The sequence below is a fragment of the Equus przewalskii genome, chromosome 25 (genome assembly GCF_037783145.1).
Source record: "Equus przewalskii isolate Varuska chromosome 25, EquPr2, whole genome shotgun sequence".
In the NCBI taxonomy this organism is placed as follows: Eukaryota; Metazoa; Chordata; class Mammalia; order Perissodactyla; family Equidae; genus Equus; species Equus przewalskii.
The window spans coordinates 4,981,246-5,003,441 of NC_091855.1; the positions used below are offsets into that span (position 1 = coordinate 4,981,246).

The following is a 22,196-nucleotide window of genomic DNA, read 5'->3' on the forward strand; positions in this document are numbered from 1 at the left end:
AGTGAATTCTTCATTGGGGAATATAAACCAAGTAAGGATGAACACAGCAATTACCCCATGACCCCCAAGTCTTATAAACAGCGCTGAATTCTCAGGGCCTAGGCCTCCAGAAGATGAAAACTGATATTCTGTTATTTGCTTATTCAACAAAATTCCATGGAGATTACCAAGAGCTAGTTAGGTGGCAGGGGTTCAAAGATGAAAGATTTGAGCTCACGGCCCAGTGGAAAGCCAGAACACACACACCTAATACAATGTGGTAAGGGCCAACTATGGCAGATACAAGGCCCTGTGGAGGCAGAGGAGAAGCACTTGTTAAGGGGTGGGGCGGGAAATGATCAGGAGAAACTTCCATGACGCAGTGACATTGAGATGAGTCTGGAAGTAGGAGTTAGCCAGCTCCCTCGATTGTGCACAGACAATATCTGCTCTTGATAACTGTTCTGCACATTCCCTCTATGACCATGTGGCCACGCATGAGTAGAAGTAAAAAGCTCAAATGAATGAGTGGGTAGAATAAGTTGGGAGGCTGGGAAGGGAACACAAACTTACCCAGTTAAGTAGGTATTATCATTCCTATTTTACAGATGCAAAAACTAAGGCTTGTGTTACAGTTGTCCAAGGTTGAACCCAGGGCCTAAAGTTTTTATTCTAAATTTCATTCTGTCTAGGTTTCAGGCTTGGGATCTCTGTTCAAGTGCTGGAAGTTTCAGGAGTGGTTTGGAGAAAAAGTTCTGTTTCCTGGCGGTAATGGCAGTCTTCCATGAGGGTTCAGAGAAAAGTGTACTCTTAGGAGAAAGGCGGCCCCTACTACACTTCGGACCACGTTATTCTCAGGGACTGTCTCATAGAGGAGAGACAACTCTACAGAGATTCTAAGGATCCCTTTAAGGGGACACCTGCCTGCATCGTCACCTTCTTTGAAGACTGCTTCTGACCCACCATCAAACCATGGGCAGTACCTTTGATGACACCAAAATCCCCTACACCCCTCCATATTAGTGACCCATTCTTCCTCTGATGACTAGACTTCATTGTTGCCAATTCTTTCATTTTACCACCCAGAGATACCATAGAACAACTGGGTCTCCAGAGGTCTTTTATTTTTCTGACCATTTTTAACATGATTTTCTATAGTCCTGCTTAGATTTACAGTTTTGTATATGTCGTTAAAACTGATTTACCAGAAGTTCCATCCATGTCTATGAACCTTGGTTGGAGTCATACAAACTGATGGTAGAGGCCACAGGAATTTGGAACCCCGGGTGTAAGTCCTAGCCCTGCCAGTCTATGGCCCTGAGGACAGGTTTGATTCCAGTCTTAGCTCCTTTCTCTGTCAAGCAGTGATAATATCCATCTCACAGGATTCGTTCTGAGGTTAAGCACCATAACATTCATGAAGCATGGTGATCCGCTTTTGAGATTATTCTCCTTTTCTCTTTTCTCTGTGGTGCCCTGGAATATCCCCAAGTGCCTCCAAATCATCACAGAAAGAGTAAATTATGCCCCATGTGATCTTTAATAGTATAGTCTTTGAAATTTGTAATCTACATATGATAGATAAGGCAAGTCTTTATTAACCAGCATATTCAATTAACTGGAACATTCTGTTCCGCAGATAACTGGGATAATAGGAATATTACTGCAACTTATTAAAGCCAATTAAAACTTCCTGAAGATTTAAGATATAATTTTCTTTACTTTTTTTTAAAACAGTTTTAGCCTCGGCGCCCATAATTGCTGAGATACCATTTTAAAATATTGTCACTTTTTTGAAAAATATCTTTTCTCATATAAAAAACCTCTTCTTGAATTAGTAATCAGTAGGCCCCTAGAAGAAGCTTTCATATCTCCTCTATACCCTTGTTTGCCCCCCATCCCTCACGGTGTCCCCTGAATTGCCATTTCTCTTCTGTTTTTAATCCATTTTTCTCAAAGTATTGGGGTTTGTTTTTTTTTTTTACTACCCATTTATTTTGGATGGAGTATTTTGTTGTTTTGCTGTTGTTATAATTGTTTTTAAGGACGCAAGAGATTTTAATATGTTGCTGGTCAAGCTGAAGGAACAAATGGAGAAGGAGAGATTGGACATGCAGGTGAAGAGATGGAGAGGCAGTGATCATGGATACAGGAAAAGAGTTAACATTGGAACGGTAGAAAACACACAAGTCAAAGGCAGTCCTGCAATGATGGTAACGGGCAAACAAAAGACCAGAGAGGACTGAGTCAGAGAGGGAAGCATCTGCTGGCACACAATTGTTTTGCTCTTTTCGGGAAGTACAAGTGCGGTCATACGATGAGAAGTGAGTATGGACTCGGGGCTTGAGAGCATTCTCTGGGGAAGGCAATAGATCTCCACTACCAAAAAGTAACAGTATTGGGCAGCAGCCCAGTGGACCCAGCTTCATTTGAAAATTATAAATTTGCTGGGAAACTCATGGATATAGTTACAAGATTTGTCTAGTAATTCCAGTAACCCAAGTAACTCAGGAGCTGATGAGTGGTCAGGTGGATATGAGGAAAAGGCTAAAGGTCTCGACTGATCAGTAAACGCTGACCAGGGAGGCAAGTGAAGGGTCCTGAAGGAGATGTAAAAGTGGAAAAACTAGAAGGACTCCCAGGGTTGGCAGTCCTGATGAGGATAAGAGCAGAGTCTGTGATTTTACTGGTACTTTTATTCTTCTCAGAATGGGCACAGTGTGTGCTCTTACTGAATCCCAGTGTTGAGGCAAAAGATGCTGGCTTTTGACATTTTTTTTTTTGAGGAAGATTAGCTCTGAGCAAACTGTTGCCAATCCTCCTCTTTTTGCTGAGGAAGACTGGCCCTGAGCTAACATCCATGCCCATCTTCCTCTACTTTATACTTGGGATGCCTACCACAGCATGGCTTTTGCCAAGCGGCGCCATGTCCGCACCCAGGATCCAAACCAGTGAACCCCGGGCCACCGTGCCAAGAAGCAGAACATGTGAACTTAACCGCTGTGCCACTGGGCCGGCCCCTTGACATCTTGAAGATGAGAAAACTAGTTACTTTACAAGCTTCCTTAGACATCACTGTTTAACCATGTGTTGAGCTCTTCAAAGACAGGTTTGGGTATTCGGTTTCTCTGCTACACTGAACAGCACTACTAGCTTGAATCTGCACATTTCCCTTCTTCCTGCTCCTCCCACTTGATAAACCTTCCCCACGCCCACTCCTAAGAGTCCACGCAGCATCTCTGCTTTCTGTGCCAGTGGCGAAATCTGTCATGGCTGTTGGAAGGTTACCTGGACATACTACTAATTAAAAGGAGGTCACCAGCATACCTGATCTGTTCTGCCTCTCCACTCTGTGTCCACAAACTCCAGAGGATCCGCGATTCTGAAGTTCAAGAATAGGAGCAGAAGAATCTTCAGTAACAGACAGAGGGGACAGTTGTCTACTGATGCCACTGTGTGAACTGGGGCAGTTGGCTCCTGGTTTACACCGAGTAGCTGATGATCTGGAGGTACCTGAGAAGAAAGAGTTCACACCCGTGTGAGAACTGCCTGTAGGAAAAATCGGAAACAGATTGAAATGCCTTGGCAGTGAAATGTATAGTGGCAACATCACGGTCCTGATGGAACATCCATTGAGCTCATTTCTAATCTCATAAAAGGGGTTCCTAAGAAGAAAATGCTACCAGGTCTGTGTTCCTAAGATAAAGGGTCTTTTTAGATAAAGTCATTAACTAGAAATGAACATCAGAAGATGGTGTTTGGGTTCATAAATCTGTTCTGAATTAGAACTGTCAACACAGTTGAATAGTTTACCTTAAGGAAAGCCGAATTTTTTTTATGCTTGCTTCCTCCCTTTTCTTCCTAAGGCTGGCTGTTGAATTTCTGGCTGGTAAAGCTGCCAGCAACGTCACCTATCAAATCCACTATACACTTTTCCATCAGATTGATGACTAAAATCCAACTTATTTATATCTCCTCAGTCACCTCTGGCCTCCATCCAGTTATAGACCAAAAGCCAGCCTTCAGGATCCTCCACAGGCTAAGTCCCTTCCTATCCTGATTAACGTTCCGTGAACCCCCAACCCAGGGTTGGCTCCAGGGCCTGCGACCAGGGCAGTCACACACGGTGCTGTGCTCAGAAGTCCCCCTACCCGCCAGGCACACACACCTGGGGATTGATTATGCACAGTCATCATCTGGAAATTTGAAATACGTTTATCTTTCAATTTGTGTTTTGTAAGTGAGTTCTGATGGGATAATGGAGCGCACACAGGTGGCCTGGAGCCTCAGCTTGGGAATGGTCTTGCTTCCTGTTGTCTCCCCGCCTTCTGGGTTGGGTTTTCAGCTGCTCACCCCTTGTCCCTGCCTAGCAACCTTATAGGGGCCTAGGCACTGGTGTGCGGAAGGTTGGGGTCTCAGGGTGAGGCCCCCAGTGTCTGTGGGGGTCTGCACTTATCCAGCGAGTATCCCCATGTCCAAGGGAGCAGACTTTAAATAGCAAATAAAAAACGCTGTGGCATGGGGGTGGAAAGAGAGAGAAAGAAAGAAATAAGGAGGAAGAGAAGAAGGAAGAGAGAGAGAGAGAAAATAAGAAAGGAAAAAGCCATTTTTCTGCTTTTTGAATAAGGGGCCCTATATTTTCATTTGGTACTGGGACCTCAAATTAGTTCTGGCTGTGTTCTGACACCTTACTCTCGGTACTGATGGCTTTTAAGCCTTTGACTGGGCAGTTTCTCTACCTGGAACACAGGATCTACTCAAATCCTTGAACGCTAAGATCAGGTCCTGATTGGTCCGTGCAGTCTTTGCTGTTTGATCACGTGCATCTGTACTTTGTACATCTGAGCTCATTTTGACAGCAGTCATGCACCAGCTGCCTCAATACCTAACTTTCTCTCTTGTGAATGCTTTGACTGTCTCCACCTGCATAAGCTGCATGATGTCAGAGACTTTCTCACACACACACACACACACACACACACACACACACACAAACTCACTTTGTCTCTCTTTTTAAATACACTTTTAATTTGGAATAATTGTACATTTATGGAAAAGTTGCAAAGATAGTTAGAGTTCTCATATACCCTTCATCCAGTTTCTGTAATGTTAACATCTTACATAACCCTGGTACATTTAAATAAACCTTGACAGTTAAGGTCAAAATTAAGAGATTAACACTGGCACATTACTATTATCCACACTCCGAATTTCATTTGGATTTGACTACTTTTATCATGAATGCCCTATTTCCGTTCCAGGATCCCATCCAGGACACCACAACACATTTAGTCATTATGTCTCCTTAGCCGTCTAGCGTCTGTGACAGGTTTTCAGTCTTTCCTGGTTTTTCACGACGCTGACAGTTTTGAGAAGTGCTGTTGAACTATTTTGTAGACTGTCCCTCAATTGGGGTTTTTCAGATGGTGTGTCTCCTGGTTATATTTGGATTATGCATTTTGGGGAAGAGTATCATAAAGGTGAAGTGTCCGTACCACAATCTGCTACCAATATGATTTATCAGTGACGATGTGAACCCTGGTCACAGGGCCTAGGGAGTGCTCGCCGGGATGCTCCACTGTCTTTTCCCCCTTTCCACTCTGTTCTTTGGAAGCAAGTCACTAAGTCCAGCCCACAGTCTGGGGAGAGGGATGGGGAAGTTCAGCTTTCTCTTCTGGTGGGGGAAGGTCTACGTATATTATTTGGAATTCTTCTGAGAAGATTTGTCTTTCCTTTCCTTTATCCACTCAATCATTTATTTATATCAGTACGGACCCATGTATATTTATTTCATACTTTGGCTTATGATCAAAACTGGATTGTTTATTCTTTTGCTCAAATTACTCCAGCTTTGGCTGTTGGGAGTCCTTTCAGATTGGCTTCTGAATTCCTTTGACATGTCCCCATTCTTTTGTTTTTTGAACTCTTCCTTACTTTCTGGCACTACAAAATGCTCCAGGCTTATCTTTCATTTTCCCTGCCCCAATCCTAGAATCAGTCATTTCTCCAAGGATTCCTATTTCCTTTTATTGGAGAATGGTGTTTAGAAACCAACATCTGGCTGTGAGTGTGCTCATTGTTATTGGGGTTCCCCTGAATCTAGGTCATCTCAGTTGTCAGAGCTGGGAAATGTGTATGTGTATGTCAATCCTTGTGTATACCTATGTCCATAATTATTCTGTATCTGTCTTCTTACTCTTCTTTAAAATAATCTCTAAGTACCAGATAAAATGTTCTATGTGACCTCAGACAATATCTGTTGACTTGGATGAAGATCAGTTGGGATGATTAGATGTAGAATACCAGAATAAACTTGGACACTGCTGGGCATCAGCTCCAAGATAGCTGTATTGCTCTGACCACTTTCTGGGGTGTTTGTGTTTGTTCTTCCTTGTAAGTTGTGAGTTTCCTTATTCTCACTGATATGAGGTAGAGAACAGAGGCTATCATTCCTTCTGGGACATGGAGGCTATGTCTTGGTGTGGTGCTTCCGAGATGGTAGAGAGGAGGTAGAAACTGTCCAATGAAGAGCCACCTCTTGAAATAGCAGTGGCATCTTGGCTTTAATTTGGCTTCGAATACATCATGTTTTGTACAATGTGAGTAATCACTTAACCACTCAAATCAGAACCTCAAAAAGCAGTGGTGCCCCCAAAAAGAAAGCTGCAGTTCCTGAACCATCATCTCTAACGAGAACAAAGTAGAATAGCAGTGTAACTGAGAAGCAAGTGTCAGTTCCACAACTCAGCCTCTTCATCTAGGACGAAAGTGCATCTTGGTTTTTTTTCTTTCTTTTTTTTTCCCCTCAATCTTGGGAAAAATAAGTAGAGGTATATAAAAGTGTAGTTAGCTGTACCATCTATTATTAAGTGTCTCATGTTGACCAATTAAAATTTATTATTTAATCTTGGATAAAAAATATAAAGTGCACAGCTACTAAAAAAATCAACAGAAGCACTACATACCGATTACTATGCTTAAATTAATGCTATGTTAATATTGTTATTATAAAAGCGTCAAAAATACATAAGATTATTTTATGTATTCAAAATGCTTCCTGTAACTTTCATAAGTATGTTTCTATTTGAATATTTCAAATTCAATAACAGGACGCTTTCTAAAATTCAGTGAACTCTCATTTATTCATGCTCTTCAAGAGGGGCTGACACTCAAATACTCTGAGAGTTATTTTAAATTTGTCTTTCAAGTATCTTTTATATTTTTACATGGTGTGCCTTCTCATGTTTTCTTAGGTTAATATTAGATTTCATTTTGTGATCATTTGGTAATTGTAGGTGGAAAGGAGGAAGTCTGAAATAGGTTGGGTAGTACGTTGAGATATAACATTGGCCATAGTTACCTAAAATATTGGTAAATTGTGTGTCACTAGCAAGCATTGGATTTGTAAGCCAAACTAATGATTTTTCTTGCTTCCTCATTTTTGCTGGGGTATTATGTCCTGCCTCCTGTACCTCCTGTACCTTATGCAATTTAGTTTAACACCCATTGCCTGCTGCCACCTGCCTCCCACTGGCTGATCTGTGGAAGAGACCCAAGAGTAGTTCAGTGACTGGAGACATTTTAATCATTGTCCTGAAAAGGCAAACTTTAAACTTCAGAGCCAGGCCCAGAGGCGTGTTCAGGGCTTGGCCATGAAACAGCCATCTCCAAGCCTGGAAATAAAGACAGCGTCCCATCCTATATGGTCTTATGCCACTCAATAAATAAAAAGCCAGCCCCGACAAAAAAATAAATATTCAGAGTGTTGCCTGGGATGCAGTCAAGGATCATAAATAAATCATATCTATTTTCTATTATATATGCCACAGCGAGTGCCTGGGCATTGCAAATTCAGTTAGTGAACAGTGTTCAGACTTTAATAGGTATTGAGAGTAAACTGTATTAGGTGTGATGGGTTGGAAGTCTCTCATTAGTCACATCAGATGGTCCCCCCTCTCTTTTGTAAAGACGTCTCACCTGAACCATAGCAGTAGGACCATCTTGTGCCCTTTTTCATATTTGTCCAGGCACACGAATACAATTTCTTCATCTGCACTGGTTAGGCTCTGCAAGCTCCCCAGATCAATTTAACTCAACAAGTAGACATTGAGCCCCTATTCCAGGGCAGGTATTGAGTCAGGAGCAGGAGTTAGACAAATGAAGAATACACAGTCCGTGCCTGCACGGAGCTCTCAACATAGTAATAGCATGAGACGTGTAGCCAATTAACCATAATTGAACGTGAACTGGAGAGCAAGAAGAAAGGGAGGGAGTGATCCATTCAGCCTGGAGCAGGGAAGGCTCTATGGGAGGTTACAGCAAAGTTGGCTTTGAAGGATGAGCGGGACTTTGCCAGGTAGAGTTTTAGGCTGAGGAACAGGCAATAGAGTCAGAAGAAACCATGGGAGCAAATACTCAGAGGTGCAGAGTACACACTGTGAGGCTTAGAAAGATGATCAGCTGTAAGAGTTGGATTCTGAGTACAAAAGAGCATTGAAAATCCCGCCCTTTTACCTTTGCCTGTTACTTGAAAAGGAACTTTGGTCAATCAGAGATCCAGACAGAAGGAAGTGGTGAAGAACTCAGACTGTTTAAATCTGGGGAGACCGGGTAGGAATCTGGGCCCAGGCATGTAGATAGCTTTATGATACTGAGCCAGAAAATGGCCACGTAATCTCTCTCAGCTTGAGTTTTCTCTCCTGTTATACCCACCTCTGAGGAGTGTTGTGCAGATTAAATGGCCCGAAGAAGGTACCCAGTAAATCCAGACTATTATAACTAATAATGAGCAGGTAAACAAAAATGACCATTAGTGATACTTTATCAGTTAGACTGTTTGACTTCATATAATAGAAATCCACAGTGAATTAGTTTAAGCAAAAATGGGGAGTTTTTAACAAACAAGGGACAGGACAGCCAGGAATGTCCCTAAACCTCAGCAATAACTGGACCCCTGGGTGTGGTGGAGTCGAACAGTCTCCCCATCTCTCTCTTCTGGGTGCTAGCTTCATTTCTCCTCGCTTGGCTGCCGCTTGCCTTTCTCTGCAGAAAATTCGGTTGTTCAGAGTTCCCAAGTGTCCGATCTCACAGCTGTAGATTCCTGGGAGAAATCGAGTTGCCCAGAGTCAAAGATCTTGAGGATGGAATTTGTGTCTTATACCAACTCCTGGTCCAATTTCTGCGACTAGAAAACATTGCAACAGGCTGCAGCTCCCAGGAAAGGATGGACGGAGCTGGGCACAGAGTCCCTTGGGTGTCCACTTAAAACTTCAGAGGAAAAAGGGCAAAGAAGAGCTACAGCTGCTGAGGAAGTGATGGCCTAAACAGATGGAGTGTAGACTGTGGGGTTCTCAGATAACAACCTGAGAAACCAGGTCGAGAAAGATTAACTAGAAAAAGGTCTTTGGAAAGTAGATGGGGAGAAGCAAAGTGTCAGGTAAGTTTCCGTGTGAGTGAGTGCAAGATGACTTGGAAGATAATAGATAGACCAGACTCTCACATATCACTCAAACAAGGGCCCTGCCATTGACTCTTATCTCCTGTGAGCACAGAAAGCCAATGAAATGTTTCGTTCTACCCAGCACTATGTTGAAAACTGAGCTAGAGATCTTTTCCCGACTTGTCCCAAACTATGGTGCATGCTTACCTGAGAAACCACGTGTAGCTCTGGTGCCCAAACCTACAAGCAGAGATCGTGGAAATCCAAAGGGCAACTACACAATCCAGGGGATGGATTGTGGGGGTGGGGAGGCAGGTCCGTGGGAGTTGCTGTATGACAAGAGGCAGCAGAGTATTCTGGAAAGACTTCCCTGAAAGGCAGGACACCAATTGGCTGTGTCATCTCTGGTAAATCACTTGACCTCTCTTTGACTACATTCTTTCTGCTCTGAAATTTAAGGATCGGACAAAATGATTTCCTGAATTCCTACAGTTTTCTCTTCTTTGATTTAAAGATGTTTCAAACAAGCACCTGCAAATTATGTTCAACTATAAAACAAACTTCATCTGTTTTCAACTAATTTTTTATAGCCATTTATAGTAGTCAAGGTTCCAGAAGGAAGAGATAGCAAACTCAAATTAGGATAATTAATAAAAAGATGGTCAAGGTATAGAGCTATAGGGCAGTGGCTCTCTAAGCGCCTGGCCCCATCATCACCTAGGAGCTTGTTACAAATGCAAATTCTCAGCAACCACCTCAGATCTATTGAATCAGAAACTCTGCAGTGGAGGTAACTTGTGGTTTAAGGAGCCTTTCAGGTGGTCCCAATGCAAGTGAACATGTGAGAACTGCTGTGCATGAGAAACCGCAGGGGCTAGGGCAGTATCCAAGTATACAACAGCTCTCACTACTCTTGAAGGGAGAAGGGAAGGAGTGATTAGAAAAATCTGGAAGGAGAAGGTTGCCTGATTTGAGTTATGACTTTTCATTAAGGTAGGCTTCCAGCAGGGGGATTCTGAAAATACTCCCTTCCTTTGATATCCTGTGGGGACTCCCCATTGACGATTCTTCCAACTAATCTCTTGCAAATCATATTTTAAGCATAAACCCACCTCTGACTATTTTAAACTAACTTTTTATGTGTGTTTCTTTTAAATAACCACGTTCTTTCCTGTGAACATGTTATAATCACTGAAGAAGCATCAAAGATAGACATATAATTCTGAATTTTGGCTTGGAATTGGTTGGAAGCCATTATTAGCACTTTGACATTTTTTCTTATAAAAAGAGATAAGATATCAATAATCAACAAAAGATTATGTGAAAAGCTGGATTTAAGCTTATTTTTAAACTCATATTTCATTGAATTACAATGGCAGCAAATATTCCCTGTAGTAAGGGAATATTTATTGTCGTCAGTATTGGTTGAGTTTTCATAGAAGTCCACAAGGGATTTGCCAAAAAGTTACTCTCTTCTTAGGTAAACATTTAGCCCTAGAATTATTGAAAGAGGTCAGCCTGTTGCATGGTTAATGCACAAGCAATATGCGAACTTTCCATTTCAGTCTGTACCCCTTTATTCTCTAAAGAGTGAAACCCCCAGCATAGTACCGTTTTATTTACCAAGTATTATCCACTCTCTGTAGCTCTGAACACTATGATTTCACAGAGAAACATCTTTTAAAATGACCTGGCTGTTGGTTATATTATTATCCATATTTTTGGTATGACTTACATGTTTCATATTAAAAAAATTTTTTTAAGACTTGCTAATTATCTTATTGCAAATGATAATCAAATGCCCATTACCTAAAAGCTAGATTTTCAAGATGTAAATCAGAAATAGTTGAGTATTTATACATGCATATTAAAGTGACTTGTTAAAAAACCTTTTAAAAGCTAATTCATTTTTATTTACTTAAAATCTGTACTTGGAAGAAAGGACTAGTAATTGTTATACTTCTGCTGTACACATCTTGTCCCTAAAACAGTATTAATTCATTCTATCTGGAATATGACTTAATTTCTCTATTTATAACTGACTTTGAAACTAAAAAGTATATCACTGCTCTCTATATTTACAATGTAAAAATAACATCTCACATGTATTTAATACCTACCACGTGCCAGGAGCTTTACATATATGATCTTCAGACATCGCAACAATACCATGGGGTGGATTTTACTATCCCCATTTTACAGGCAAGGAAAGTGAGTCTCCAATAGCCCAAGTTTAAAAGCCAGGCACGCCCAGTTCCAAAGCCCCTGTTCTTTCCAGTGTTCTTCGCTGCCCTCCCATTTCAGCTAACCAGTGCGGTGGAGCTCTGTTTGTATTCAAGAAGCTAACAGTCTTGTTGGGAAGATAAGAGGATATTCATTCACAAGAATACCTAAGAACATGAAGGGGAAGCAGGTCAGCAGTACAGAAAATAAGGACAATTATTGTTCAGACAGTGATGAGATTCCTTTCAGCCTGGACCATTAGAAAATGCTTAGTACAGCACGATGGATTCCAGCAGATCCCAGAGCAAGGCAGGGTTTGGATAGGAAGAGAGCCTGGAGCAGCTTCCAACAACGGCCAATGGGGATCTAGCCCTTTTAGGTATTGAGAGCAGAGGAGGCTTTGTGAAGAGGGACGATGGTGTGGAAGCGGGAACTCGTGAAGGCAAAACTGGCAGGAGAGGGCAGGATGCACAGAACCCAGAGAACCTGGAAGGAGGGCTCCTACTCAGGAGTTGTTCAAACAAAAACGTGTTTGTTTAGAAACGTGTCTTGCAGTAGGACCCTTTTTCTCCCGCTAAGATCCAGGAATTCACATGGTAAGAGTATAGAGAACATCAATAATGATAGTATCTCATGCATGTAAACTGGTCATAGTTGTTCTTTCGGGTCGTGAACTCACCCCTGTGCAAGGCAAACACAGCACCCCTTACCCTGGGCCTGTGTATGCCAGAGGAGCTCCATTCTTGCTTAGGCAACCCTTATATTTGTCAGGCACATGTTCTAGATTTATATTCTAAGGAAGAGGTTGGGGTCAAGATGCATTTCTTCTGGCTGCCTTCCCCTAAATCAAATATCGACCTCAACACCTGCTTGTTTAGATCACTTCTGGGCCTGTCTCCCTCCAGCACCAAGCCTTTATTTCCTCAGTGCTGCCGGAGGACGGCCCCCTTCCCGCAGCTCGGGCCCTAGTCACAGGCATGTTTTGTTAGGTCTGAAGTTGTTTTCCTAATTCCAGCTGCCTCTTATCTTGCCCATCCGCAGTCTCTGACTATCCAGCCTTGTTACTCCTTACACCTCTTGTCATCTGTAGAATGAGATTATGGGTTAACCTTGATTTTGGCTGAACATTCATAGAAATCTGAAATGGATTTTTGAGTATTCCTAAGGTACCTAAGAAAGAATTTTGAACCTATTTGGCTGATCCTAGATATGAATCAGCAGAAGTACCACAAAATTGCCTTTAAAACTTTTTTGGTCTTAAATAATTTCCCAGATAATATGAAGCGTTTTTCATTGCAAAAGAACAAATAATTTTTAAAATCTCCAAGCTCAGTTAACAACTCCCTGAGTGTTTTTAATGTGCACACCTTGGCCCTCTGTCCTATTTTTAACTGCCCAGCACCCCGTTCCCTTCCCATTCAGGGGGAGCTCCCCCTATTACATTTTGTGGGAAAGTGTCCCATGGCCCACAGTGGAAGCTGCGGGAAACCAAATAACTCTCCCTGCCCCTGGCAGCAGGCGCAGGCGAGCCGGAGCCTCTGTGGCCGCGGATCAGACCCGCCTCTCCGAAAGGTGGGACCTCCCGGAAGCCAGAAAGGCGGAAGTGCCTCGAGCGGAGGCAGCAGGCTTTGGATCAGGTGTCGGGCGGTGATGGTGACACACACGTCCTGGCAGATTGTCCTGGCTCTGAAGGCCTCTCGTTCCTGCACATTTCCCAAGGTCCTGCCAGTCTCTTCTCCCAAGTCCACCTCGTACATCTCCCTTTTGCTAACCAATTGGTCATAACGGAGTTCTGAGGCTTCCAGTCGAGAGCCCTGTCTGATCCCGACTCTCCAGGGCCTTCCCATGTGCCCACCCCCAGCTCCCTCCTCACCTGTCCTTTCCCCTTTCTCTCCATGCCTTCATTCACTACTTCTGTTTGTATTGCAGTTATCTCTATGGGTGACAATCTCTGTCCTCAGAGAAGGGCCCACTGAAAGCACTTAGGGAGATTTTCTGGAATTCTTGCCAGCCTCCCTGTAAGAACCCAAGGCAGACATTCTCAAGGAGGTATAGCTGACCGTGACCTTTGCTGAACAGCTGGGGACAAGTTTTCCCCCCCGAAGAGAGCTGGCTGATTCCCAGGGGAAGCTGGAAAGGGAGCATCTCTAAGATGCACCAACCTCACTTCTCCCTCATGTCACTCCTGTCCCTCTGACACCAACAGCAAATGGAATGTCACTGGCCACATGGTGAAAAGGCCTGTCCTGATGGTTCTGAAATACTCTCTTTAACCCAGGAAAACCCAAAGAAATTTAGGATCCACTTTAGAACATTCCCAAAGAGATCAGCTCAATAAATTGAAGCAAAATAGTTAAGAAAATGCTGTGCTGTACGAAGAAAATACAACTAAAAGCGCCCTCCTGGTCTGGTGTAAATTTACAGCTCAGCTCCTCCTACAGCAGAAAATGCAGTTCTGGAAATTATATGCCTGGATACACACCCCCTTCTCCTGGTTGGTAAGATGCTGGCATTAAGACTATACAACTATTTTGCTTTTTATCATACCATATATATTATTCCTAAAACACAAATAATGTAATGGTATTTTCAAATCATATTTCAGGTGCAGTGAGAATGTTTATGCTTGAAATAATAACTTCTTGTTAAAAGAAGTAACTGGTTCTAACTTACTTTCTAATTCTGGATTTTCACAACTTGAGCTTGCTTCTTTGAATTGTCCCATTTGCTTCTGTTTAAGCCTTCATGTTGACTTTCTTCCAGGTGAGCCTTTGTCTCTTCTGCCCCCAAAGTCCTCATTTCCTTCTGGTTTGAACTAAGGTATCTACCCACAGACAGGCGCATATAAAGCGGACTAAGATCCCTAGGTACTTTGCAGCATCACTACCACCCTCTTGCAACATCACTATTGCCCTGAAAATCTTCATAAATATTCTCTACTGACTGTCAAAACCCTCTGCTTACAAATTCCCTCCTGGTAGGCGCTTCTGGAATACATTCCCTTCCAAATGGCCTTGGTGAGTTTCTTGATTGATGGATTTGACAAAGCATTAATAAGGCAGGCTTATAATTAATCAGAGTCCAAAAACCAATTCTTTTGGAACCAAAAGACCTGTGGCTATTGACCTAATTCTGTGATAACCCATTAATTAACAAGTTATTGATGTCTTCTATGTACCTAGCCCTCTGCTAAGTACAAGGAAGACAAGAAGGATGATGCCTGCCCTCATTTTCTTATGGTCCAGGAGGGAAACAGCCAATTACACAGTCATTTCTATGAAGAGCGCTGAGGGCTGAGTGGGTGGACAAGCCAGCCTTTAATCCGGGAGCCAGCCGACTGCTCAGCCTCTTGCCACTGCCAATGGTCCACAGTATCTTCCCATTTGGGAACTGGGCTTTTAAACCATAAGCCTATGGATCAGTTCACAAAATATTTATGCCTTGTTCATGAGCAGAAAGAAATAAACAGGCAGACAAGCACGCCAGGGTACAGCTAATGCTGTTAGCACACACATTTGCCACTTGGGGAAGAGGGCAAGGCAGGAACTGACAGAGGCAGCTGCTTAAGCAGCTCTGCTGTGATTTAAGCCCCAATCTAAATACAACTATTTCCGAGTTTCTGTCTCTGGCAATATGGAGAAGCCTAAACAACTAGCATCAAGTTGTTTTCATAATTGTTATGGTGTCCACACCTACCAGTTGGGTAGGCTGGCACAATCCTTGAACCTAAACCCACCATGGGGAGACCCAGCCCCATACCTCACTTACCTAGATCTACTCGTCCTTCAATGTCCAGTTCAAGGCCTAACACCAACTGGGCCCAATGTCTATTTCCAACGGCACTCACTGCCACTGAATGGTTTTAAGCAGAACAATGACGGGATTTTGGTTTTTAGAAGTTTGCTCTGCAATGTGGAAAATGAATTGAGAGGGAGTAAAATCAGAGCAGAAGGACTTAAGAGACCACTGGAGTGGTCTGAGCGAGAGATAATAGTGGCCTTGAAGAGGTGGTAGCAGTAAGGTCAAAGAGAGGTAGATTTGAGAAGTATTGCAGAGATCAAATTGGCATAACTTGGGAAATTATTAGATGTGGTTGTAGAAATGAGAGTGAAGGAGGAGTCAAGATTAACTATCAGTTTCTGTACAGGACAACTGAACTGATAAAGCACCGTTCACTGAGCGAGAAGAAGGACCTAGTTAGCCAGGAGGGTGATGAATACAGTCTTAGACATGTTGAGTTTAAGGTATATGAGAGTCACCCAAGAGGAGATGGACTGTGGGCAGTTGGGCACATAGATCTGGAGTTCAGAGGACAGATTTAGGCTGGAGACACAGATTTGAGAGTCACCTGTATATGGACAAGTCGTTGAAGCCATGGGAGAGGTTCTGTGTTGAACTGTATCCTCCACAATTCACATCTTGAAGCCCTGTACCCATATCTCAGATTGTGACCTTATCTGGAGACAGGATCTTTACAGAGGTAATCAAATTAAAATGAGGTCAGTTAGCTGGGCCCTAATCTCATATGACTGGTGTCTTTGTAAAAACGGGACATTTGTACACAGACACACGTGCAGGGAGAACACCATTTGAAGATGAAGGCCGATGCTGGGGTGATGCTTCTCTTCTACAAGCCAAAGAATGCCGAAGATTGTCAACAGATCACCAGGAGCTGGGCGAGAGGCACGGAACAGATTCCTTCTCACAGGCCTCGGAAGGAAGTGAGCCTGAGACCACCTGATCTCAGACTTGAAGCCTCCAGAGCTGTGAGATGATACAGTTCTGTTATGTAAGGCACCAAGTTTGTGGTACTTGTTATGGCAGCCCTAGGAAACTAAGACAGGAGGAGATGAGCTCAACCAGAGGGAGAATGCTCACTAAGGAAAGCAGATAACCAGGGCTGAGATTAAAGAAAACCAGTAACTAAAGGGATATGAACCTGTAAAAAGGCAGCCAAAAAGGTGGGGGAAAAACCAGGAGCATATAACAATATGGCAGCTGAAGGAAGAGAGTGGGAGAAGTCCCATGGTACAAAGTAAGGCATTAGTGACATGACAGTCATTGTTGATGATGGAGAGAGTACTGTTTGGAGCAGTGGGGGCAAAAGGATTGGCGTTTACTGAGGAAGGTGTGGGAGGTGAGAAAGCTCATGCAGGAAGTGTCGACAGAATGCAAATACAAAGAGAAAGGAAGTATTTTCTATACAGAGATTTTGAAAATGCAGAAATCGTATTATTTTAGGGAGCAGACAAACCATCCCAAATCTGTTATGTGGGAGGTGAGGATGGACACGTGTGGATGGATGGATGGAAGAAAAGACGGCAAAGCCAGGTAATTCAGGGTAGTTCTGTTTAGAAGAAAGATAATCCTTTATTCACAGTGCAAAAGATTCATAAAAATCATGGATGGGTTTGTAAGGTAATGGGAGAAGATGTGAAACTTTCTTTAAGCTCCCTGAATTCTTCCTACCCAGAATGCAGGGGAACTGATTTAGCATGTTAATCACTTCCCTGACTCCCATGGTTATTGCACATGTTCAATCAAAATCTCACCATAAAGGTTATTTCTTGGCCAAAGATGAGGGATCAACATTAAAGTATTTGTTCTGTTCCTTTGGTAAGCAAACGAGAGTAAATTATCCCCCGGGAGCACTGTACTCACCCATGTGAGGCAAATTACACGAGCCATGCAAGCGTTAGAACGCTTACTGCGCTGGTGCTGACAGCTGAGCATAATACGTTTAAAAATTCTCTGGTGGAGGCAGCACTTGCAGTTTGTTAGGCATGCTCTCCTCTCGCAACCCTAAATGTATCTAATTGAGTGGAAGCTGCTTCCCCTGATGTTCACCCTGTCTGGAAGATGACTTAAATTTACTATACAGGCCCTGGAATAAGACCAAGGGTCCTGCTGGCATCACCTGATAAACATTCCATGAATCCATCTCCTCTTGCCATCCTTACCCCTCCAGTTTTCCACATTAGGCCCGTGTTCTTGCATAACTGACTGCCACGTGCTCCTCAGCCCCAGGATTGCACAGAGTTGCTGCTACGTGAGGATGGAAGTTATCTGATATCAGAGAGAAAACTATGGTTTAACCCACAAACTTGTAGCTCCGAGACTAATTTTCTTGGCCACTATTTGTTTGGCTAGAAGAGATCTGGCAACCCGTAGTCATTCATCCATCAACATTTCCTGAGGGGGTCTCCTGGGTGCCAGACATTGAACCAGGCTCCGTGGGCTACAAAGAGGGTGAAGACCAAGTCTCTCTGCCTTGGCTCACAGTATACTGGGGCAAAGAGGCTGGAAAACAGGTCAATTATAACCCACCACGGAAAGCGCTAATAAACTGACAAATCCTGGGCTTGACGGAAAGGAGAATCTGCAGGAACCTGGGCCTGGAGGGTACGAGAAACTGCAAGCCCCAGAAGAGGAACAGCACTTCCAGGGTGATCGCTTCTTGGGAAACTGGTCAAAACCGGCTGGAAAATAGCCTGATGACTACTTGTGGTCTCTGGGTCGCCTGTACCATCTGGGCTCAACAACAGTGAAGCTAAGCCGTAACGAAGTGCTATTTAGGCTGTGAGACCAATTGTGGTTTTCAGCTTTAAAACCCCTGTAGCCAGCTCCTTTGCCCAAAACCCCATCCCACAGAACCTAACCCTCAGTTTCTCTTAGCTCAGTCTTCACTTTGTCTCAGAAACTTTATTTTTCTTTACTAATATCTGAACAAAAGGTTGCAGGAGTATGGAAGACTGTGGTTTATATGTTTCTGTCTCCAACATCGATGCCTAACACTGGAAAGCTGGGGTGGAGGATCCTTCCATAGAGAAGAAGAGGGTAGTGAGTCTGGGTATGAGCTCACTCATGCATCCAACGGATATTTACTGACTACCTCCTATGCGCCAGGTACCATGCTAGTTGCCAAGCAGGGCTTAACTGATAAAACAGACATGGTCTCAGTCCTTGTGAAGCTTAGAGTAAGTGAACAAACACATAAACCTGTGAATACAGCATTAAATAATTACAAATTCTACATATTATGAAGAAAGCAAGAAGCAGTAGTGATAGAGAATAACAGAGTCGTGTCTAAGTAGACTGTCAAGGGAAGTCTCTCCAAGGAGATTACAGGTAAACTTAGACCTTAGGATGAGGAGAAGAGAGACATGCAAAAACAGAGGGAAGAGTGCTTCAGGAAGCAGGAACAGCATATGCAAAGACCTTGAGGTGGGAAAGAAGTTGGTCTGTTCTAGGAACTAAATGCTGGTCAGTGTAGATGGAATATAGTAGACAAAGGAGAGAAGAGCATAAGATCAGGTGAAAAAGGAGACAGAAGCCCGGTCAGTTTGAGGTGGGATATCCAACACAAATATCTACTAGGCACCTGGAGAACTCTGACAAGAATTTGGGTGAAGAAGACAGGATTGGTCACACAAAGTTGGAATCATTAGCATAAAAGAGATAATGAAAGGACAAGAAATTAACTATCTAAAGCTATGAACATAGAGTAGATGCCCAGAGGGTCCAGAATAAGCCCCCTGTGGAATAGTCCTGGGGACACCTGCCACCAGGTGATGGAGAAAGCGAGACCAGCAAACCGAAGACAGAAGGAGGAATCAGAGACAGAAGCAGAGTCAAAGAGATGAGAATCCGAGAGAAGAGAGTTTCAAAAGGAGATACCAGTTAGTAATTTGAAATACTACCAAGAGGTCAGGGAGACTGAAGGTGGAAGAAATACCCATTGACTATGGCAATAAAGATGTCACAGGGGACTTGTGTCCTCAGTAGAGGAAGTGAAGGAAGAGGAAGCAATAGGAACGGAAGCAGAGGTTTGAGAAATTGGAAGGTACACAGCATCAGGGTCAAGTGAAGCTGGACTCAAGATAAGAGAAAGCTCCAGCTGTGATGAAGTAACTTGTACAGGACTTGTCCTCCCTCTGACTGCAAACAAAACAAAACTGGACAAACCATATGAGGCAACTGTTTTCAATCATTGGCCAACAGGTGGCGCAAGAGTGCAATCTCTAAGAAAGGCCCAAGGTCTGCCCATGATCTCTAGCTTCTGTTGGGGGACCATTTCCTCCCTGTGGTGCAGAATGCTGAATCTGAGCAGAGCCCTGAGGTACCACTGAGTAGAGGAAGTAGAGATCAAAGTTTGGGGCATCTGAAGTTGCTGGAATTCATGGGGCAGTCGGAGAGGAGGGAGCTGTGACTTCTGAGACTGTTACAGCAGGTCACAAGCTTGCCTTTTTCTCTAGCCATGCCATTGACCACTTCTCTCCATCCAGACCCCGGGCCCACATTCTATGAACTTATATTTAAGTTTTAACACTAAGTTCAAGTGTTGCCCTCCCTCAAGGGCGTTCCTTGACCACTTGCCCTCCTCTGTGCATGCTCCACTTACCTAATTACACTATATGGTATTTAATTTCTGGTTTACTTATTTTTCTCCGTGGCTGTCAGTGTCTCAATAGCATCGGCTCTGTCTTGGCTATTTCTGTATCCCCAGTCCTGGCATTTACTAGCTTTTCATGAACATTTGTTGAGTTGCCTGGCCCTTGAGGAGAAACTAAGTGTAGCACCTAATTATGCTCTACTATGTTCAATAACTTTAATGTGTATATGTATAGCATCCTTGCACATACTCAAGAAACATTTGTTTAATGATGAAATGAATAAATTGACAAGATTAGAAATGCCTTAATTAAAAACAAGAACCAATTTCTACTTGTTTTGAGTCTCATATGCCTCTATGAAAAGATGTTGTACATAAAATAACTATTCAATAAATACTTGTAAAATTGGGTGATCAGCAGAAAAGTCAATAAACGCCAGATGCATCAACAGTTTCCTCATTTTTGCGTCTTTGAAATGTGAGCATGGAATGCAAACTGCACTGGCAATTACTTTGAGTTCTCTCATGAATACCGGATGCTGTTGACTGTAGGGAGCTATCACATTTAAGATCTGGGCAAGGACAGGGTTGTTTTCGTGTCCCTGTTTCTGACTTCTGGATGGAGACCTTAACAGACACGCTGAGTTGGGCTGGTCAGCAGGTGCATGGAATAAAATCAGCTCTCCAGGCTTTTTGGCAAATCTTAATAGAGTAATTATTTAACTTATTGTGTGTCTGCCTCCATCAGGGGTTTAGATCAAAGTGAAATATCTGAGGCTTGATATTTACAAAGTCTTGTTGAGGGGCAACAGGAGAGTCTGTCACACACAGTTTGTGCCTCTGAGCAGATGGCAGTTTGTGCCTCTCCCAACCTCCCCTTCTCTCCTCACCCATGGGCCCCTCACAGTCACAAGCTCCAGTATTTCCCTGTCCTCCTGGAGTTTCTGTTGCCCCACTGATAGCTTTTGATCTCCCAGTAACTTGGAATTGCATTCACTCAGAGACATTTCTAATGTAGCAATAGGCAGAGGAAACTTTTTCCCATCTGAGATTTAGCACAAATTCTTATCTTTCCCCAGAAGCTACTGACAGCATAGTTTCCAAAGATCTTCTAAGGTCCAGAGTGGTTTCTGGCATGGTCTCCTTAGAGCACAATTTCTGCACCACAGCACTTTTGAAAGAGCCCAGACTTGGAAGTCAGATGACATAGGATGGAACGTCTGCTCTGCCTCTCACCAGTGTTGTGCCCTGGAACAAGCGAGCTTTCCTCTCAAGCCTCAGTTTCTTCATTGGCAAGGAGGAAAGTAACATCAACCTAGTAGGGTTGTTGTAAGGATTAGATGAGATAAAGTATCTTGTCGTTTTATTTGCAGCATATCACAGCCCCAGAACGGTGCCTGCCACCTAGGAGGCTCTCAAAAACTATTCACTGATTGAATTTTAGTAAACTCAAGGCATATGCCATAGGCAGAATCTGACTTATGAACTGGAGTTTTGCTCAACTCTAAATGCATTTCCACATATACACAAGGTTGTAAATTGTGGTTTGACTGCAGATTGGTGCTAAAATCCCATTTGGTGGATAATATTGTAAAATACTGTACATTTGCAGTGGGGAAGCAGAGTCATTAAGCAAACAAGAGAACATTGCCTAAAACCAGTTTATGTTTACCTTGAAAGCTTGCGGTTGAGCGAAAGTAGATTCAATTTAAGGAAGAGGAAGAAGTTGTAGACAATTATAGGAGGGGATCCTGAGGGGAAAGTGTGTATTTCCCAAAGACTCTCAGTGTTGACACCCTTCATCTGTATTTCATTTAATTTCCCATCAAACCTTAGGACTACTTTTGTCGATGCAGGTAAACCATTGGCATCAATTCCTTGCTCATCAACAGTGACAAACATTTCTTTTAGCTCACAAATGGTGGAATTTCAAGAGTACAGTTGTTATTTCCTAAGGAATAAAACTGAAAAAAAGGGAGGAATGAGAGAGAAACAGAACAGCAACAGAGATTTTTACAGTAACTCTAAGAACAAGTTGAAAAAGATATCGGAAGTAGACAGAGTTAAAAGTAGCAGAGTGTGTGTGTGTGTGTGTGTGCGTACACGTGTGTACGTGTGTTTGTGTGACAATTCTACCTCAGCAATCATTGTCACGAAGAGGTG

At 43.0% G+C, this 22,196-nt stretch overlaps 1 protein-coding gene across 7 annotated transcripts in view; it reads right to left on the reverse strand.

The window, feature by feature from the left end:
- SLC35F4 (solute carrier family 35 member F4) overlaps positions 1-22,196 on the reverse strand; it is a 247,297-nt gene that overhangs the window by 33,162 nt on the left and 191,939 nt on the right. For all 7 annotated transcript variants that reach the window (XM_070594249.1, XM_070594251.1, XM_070594250.1 and 4 more), the window contains exon 2: positions 3,307-3,492. In XM_070594249.1, the coding sequence (XP_070450350.1) occupies positions 3,307-3,492 (186 nt within the window). The remainder of the gene's footprint in view (positions 1-3,306; positions 3,493-22,196) is intronic.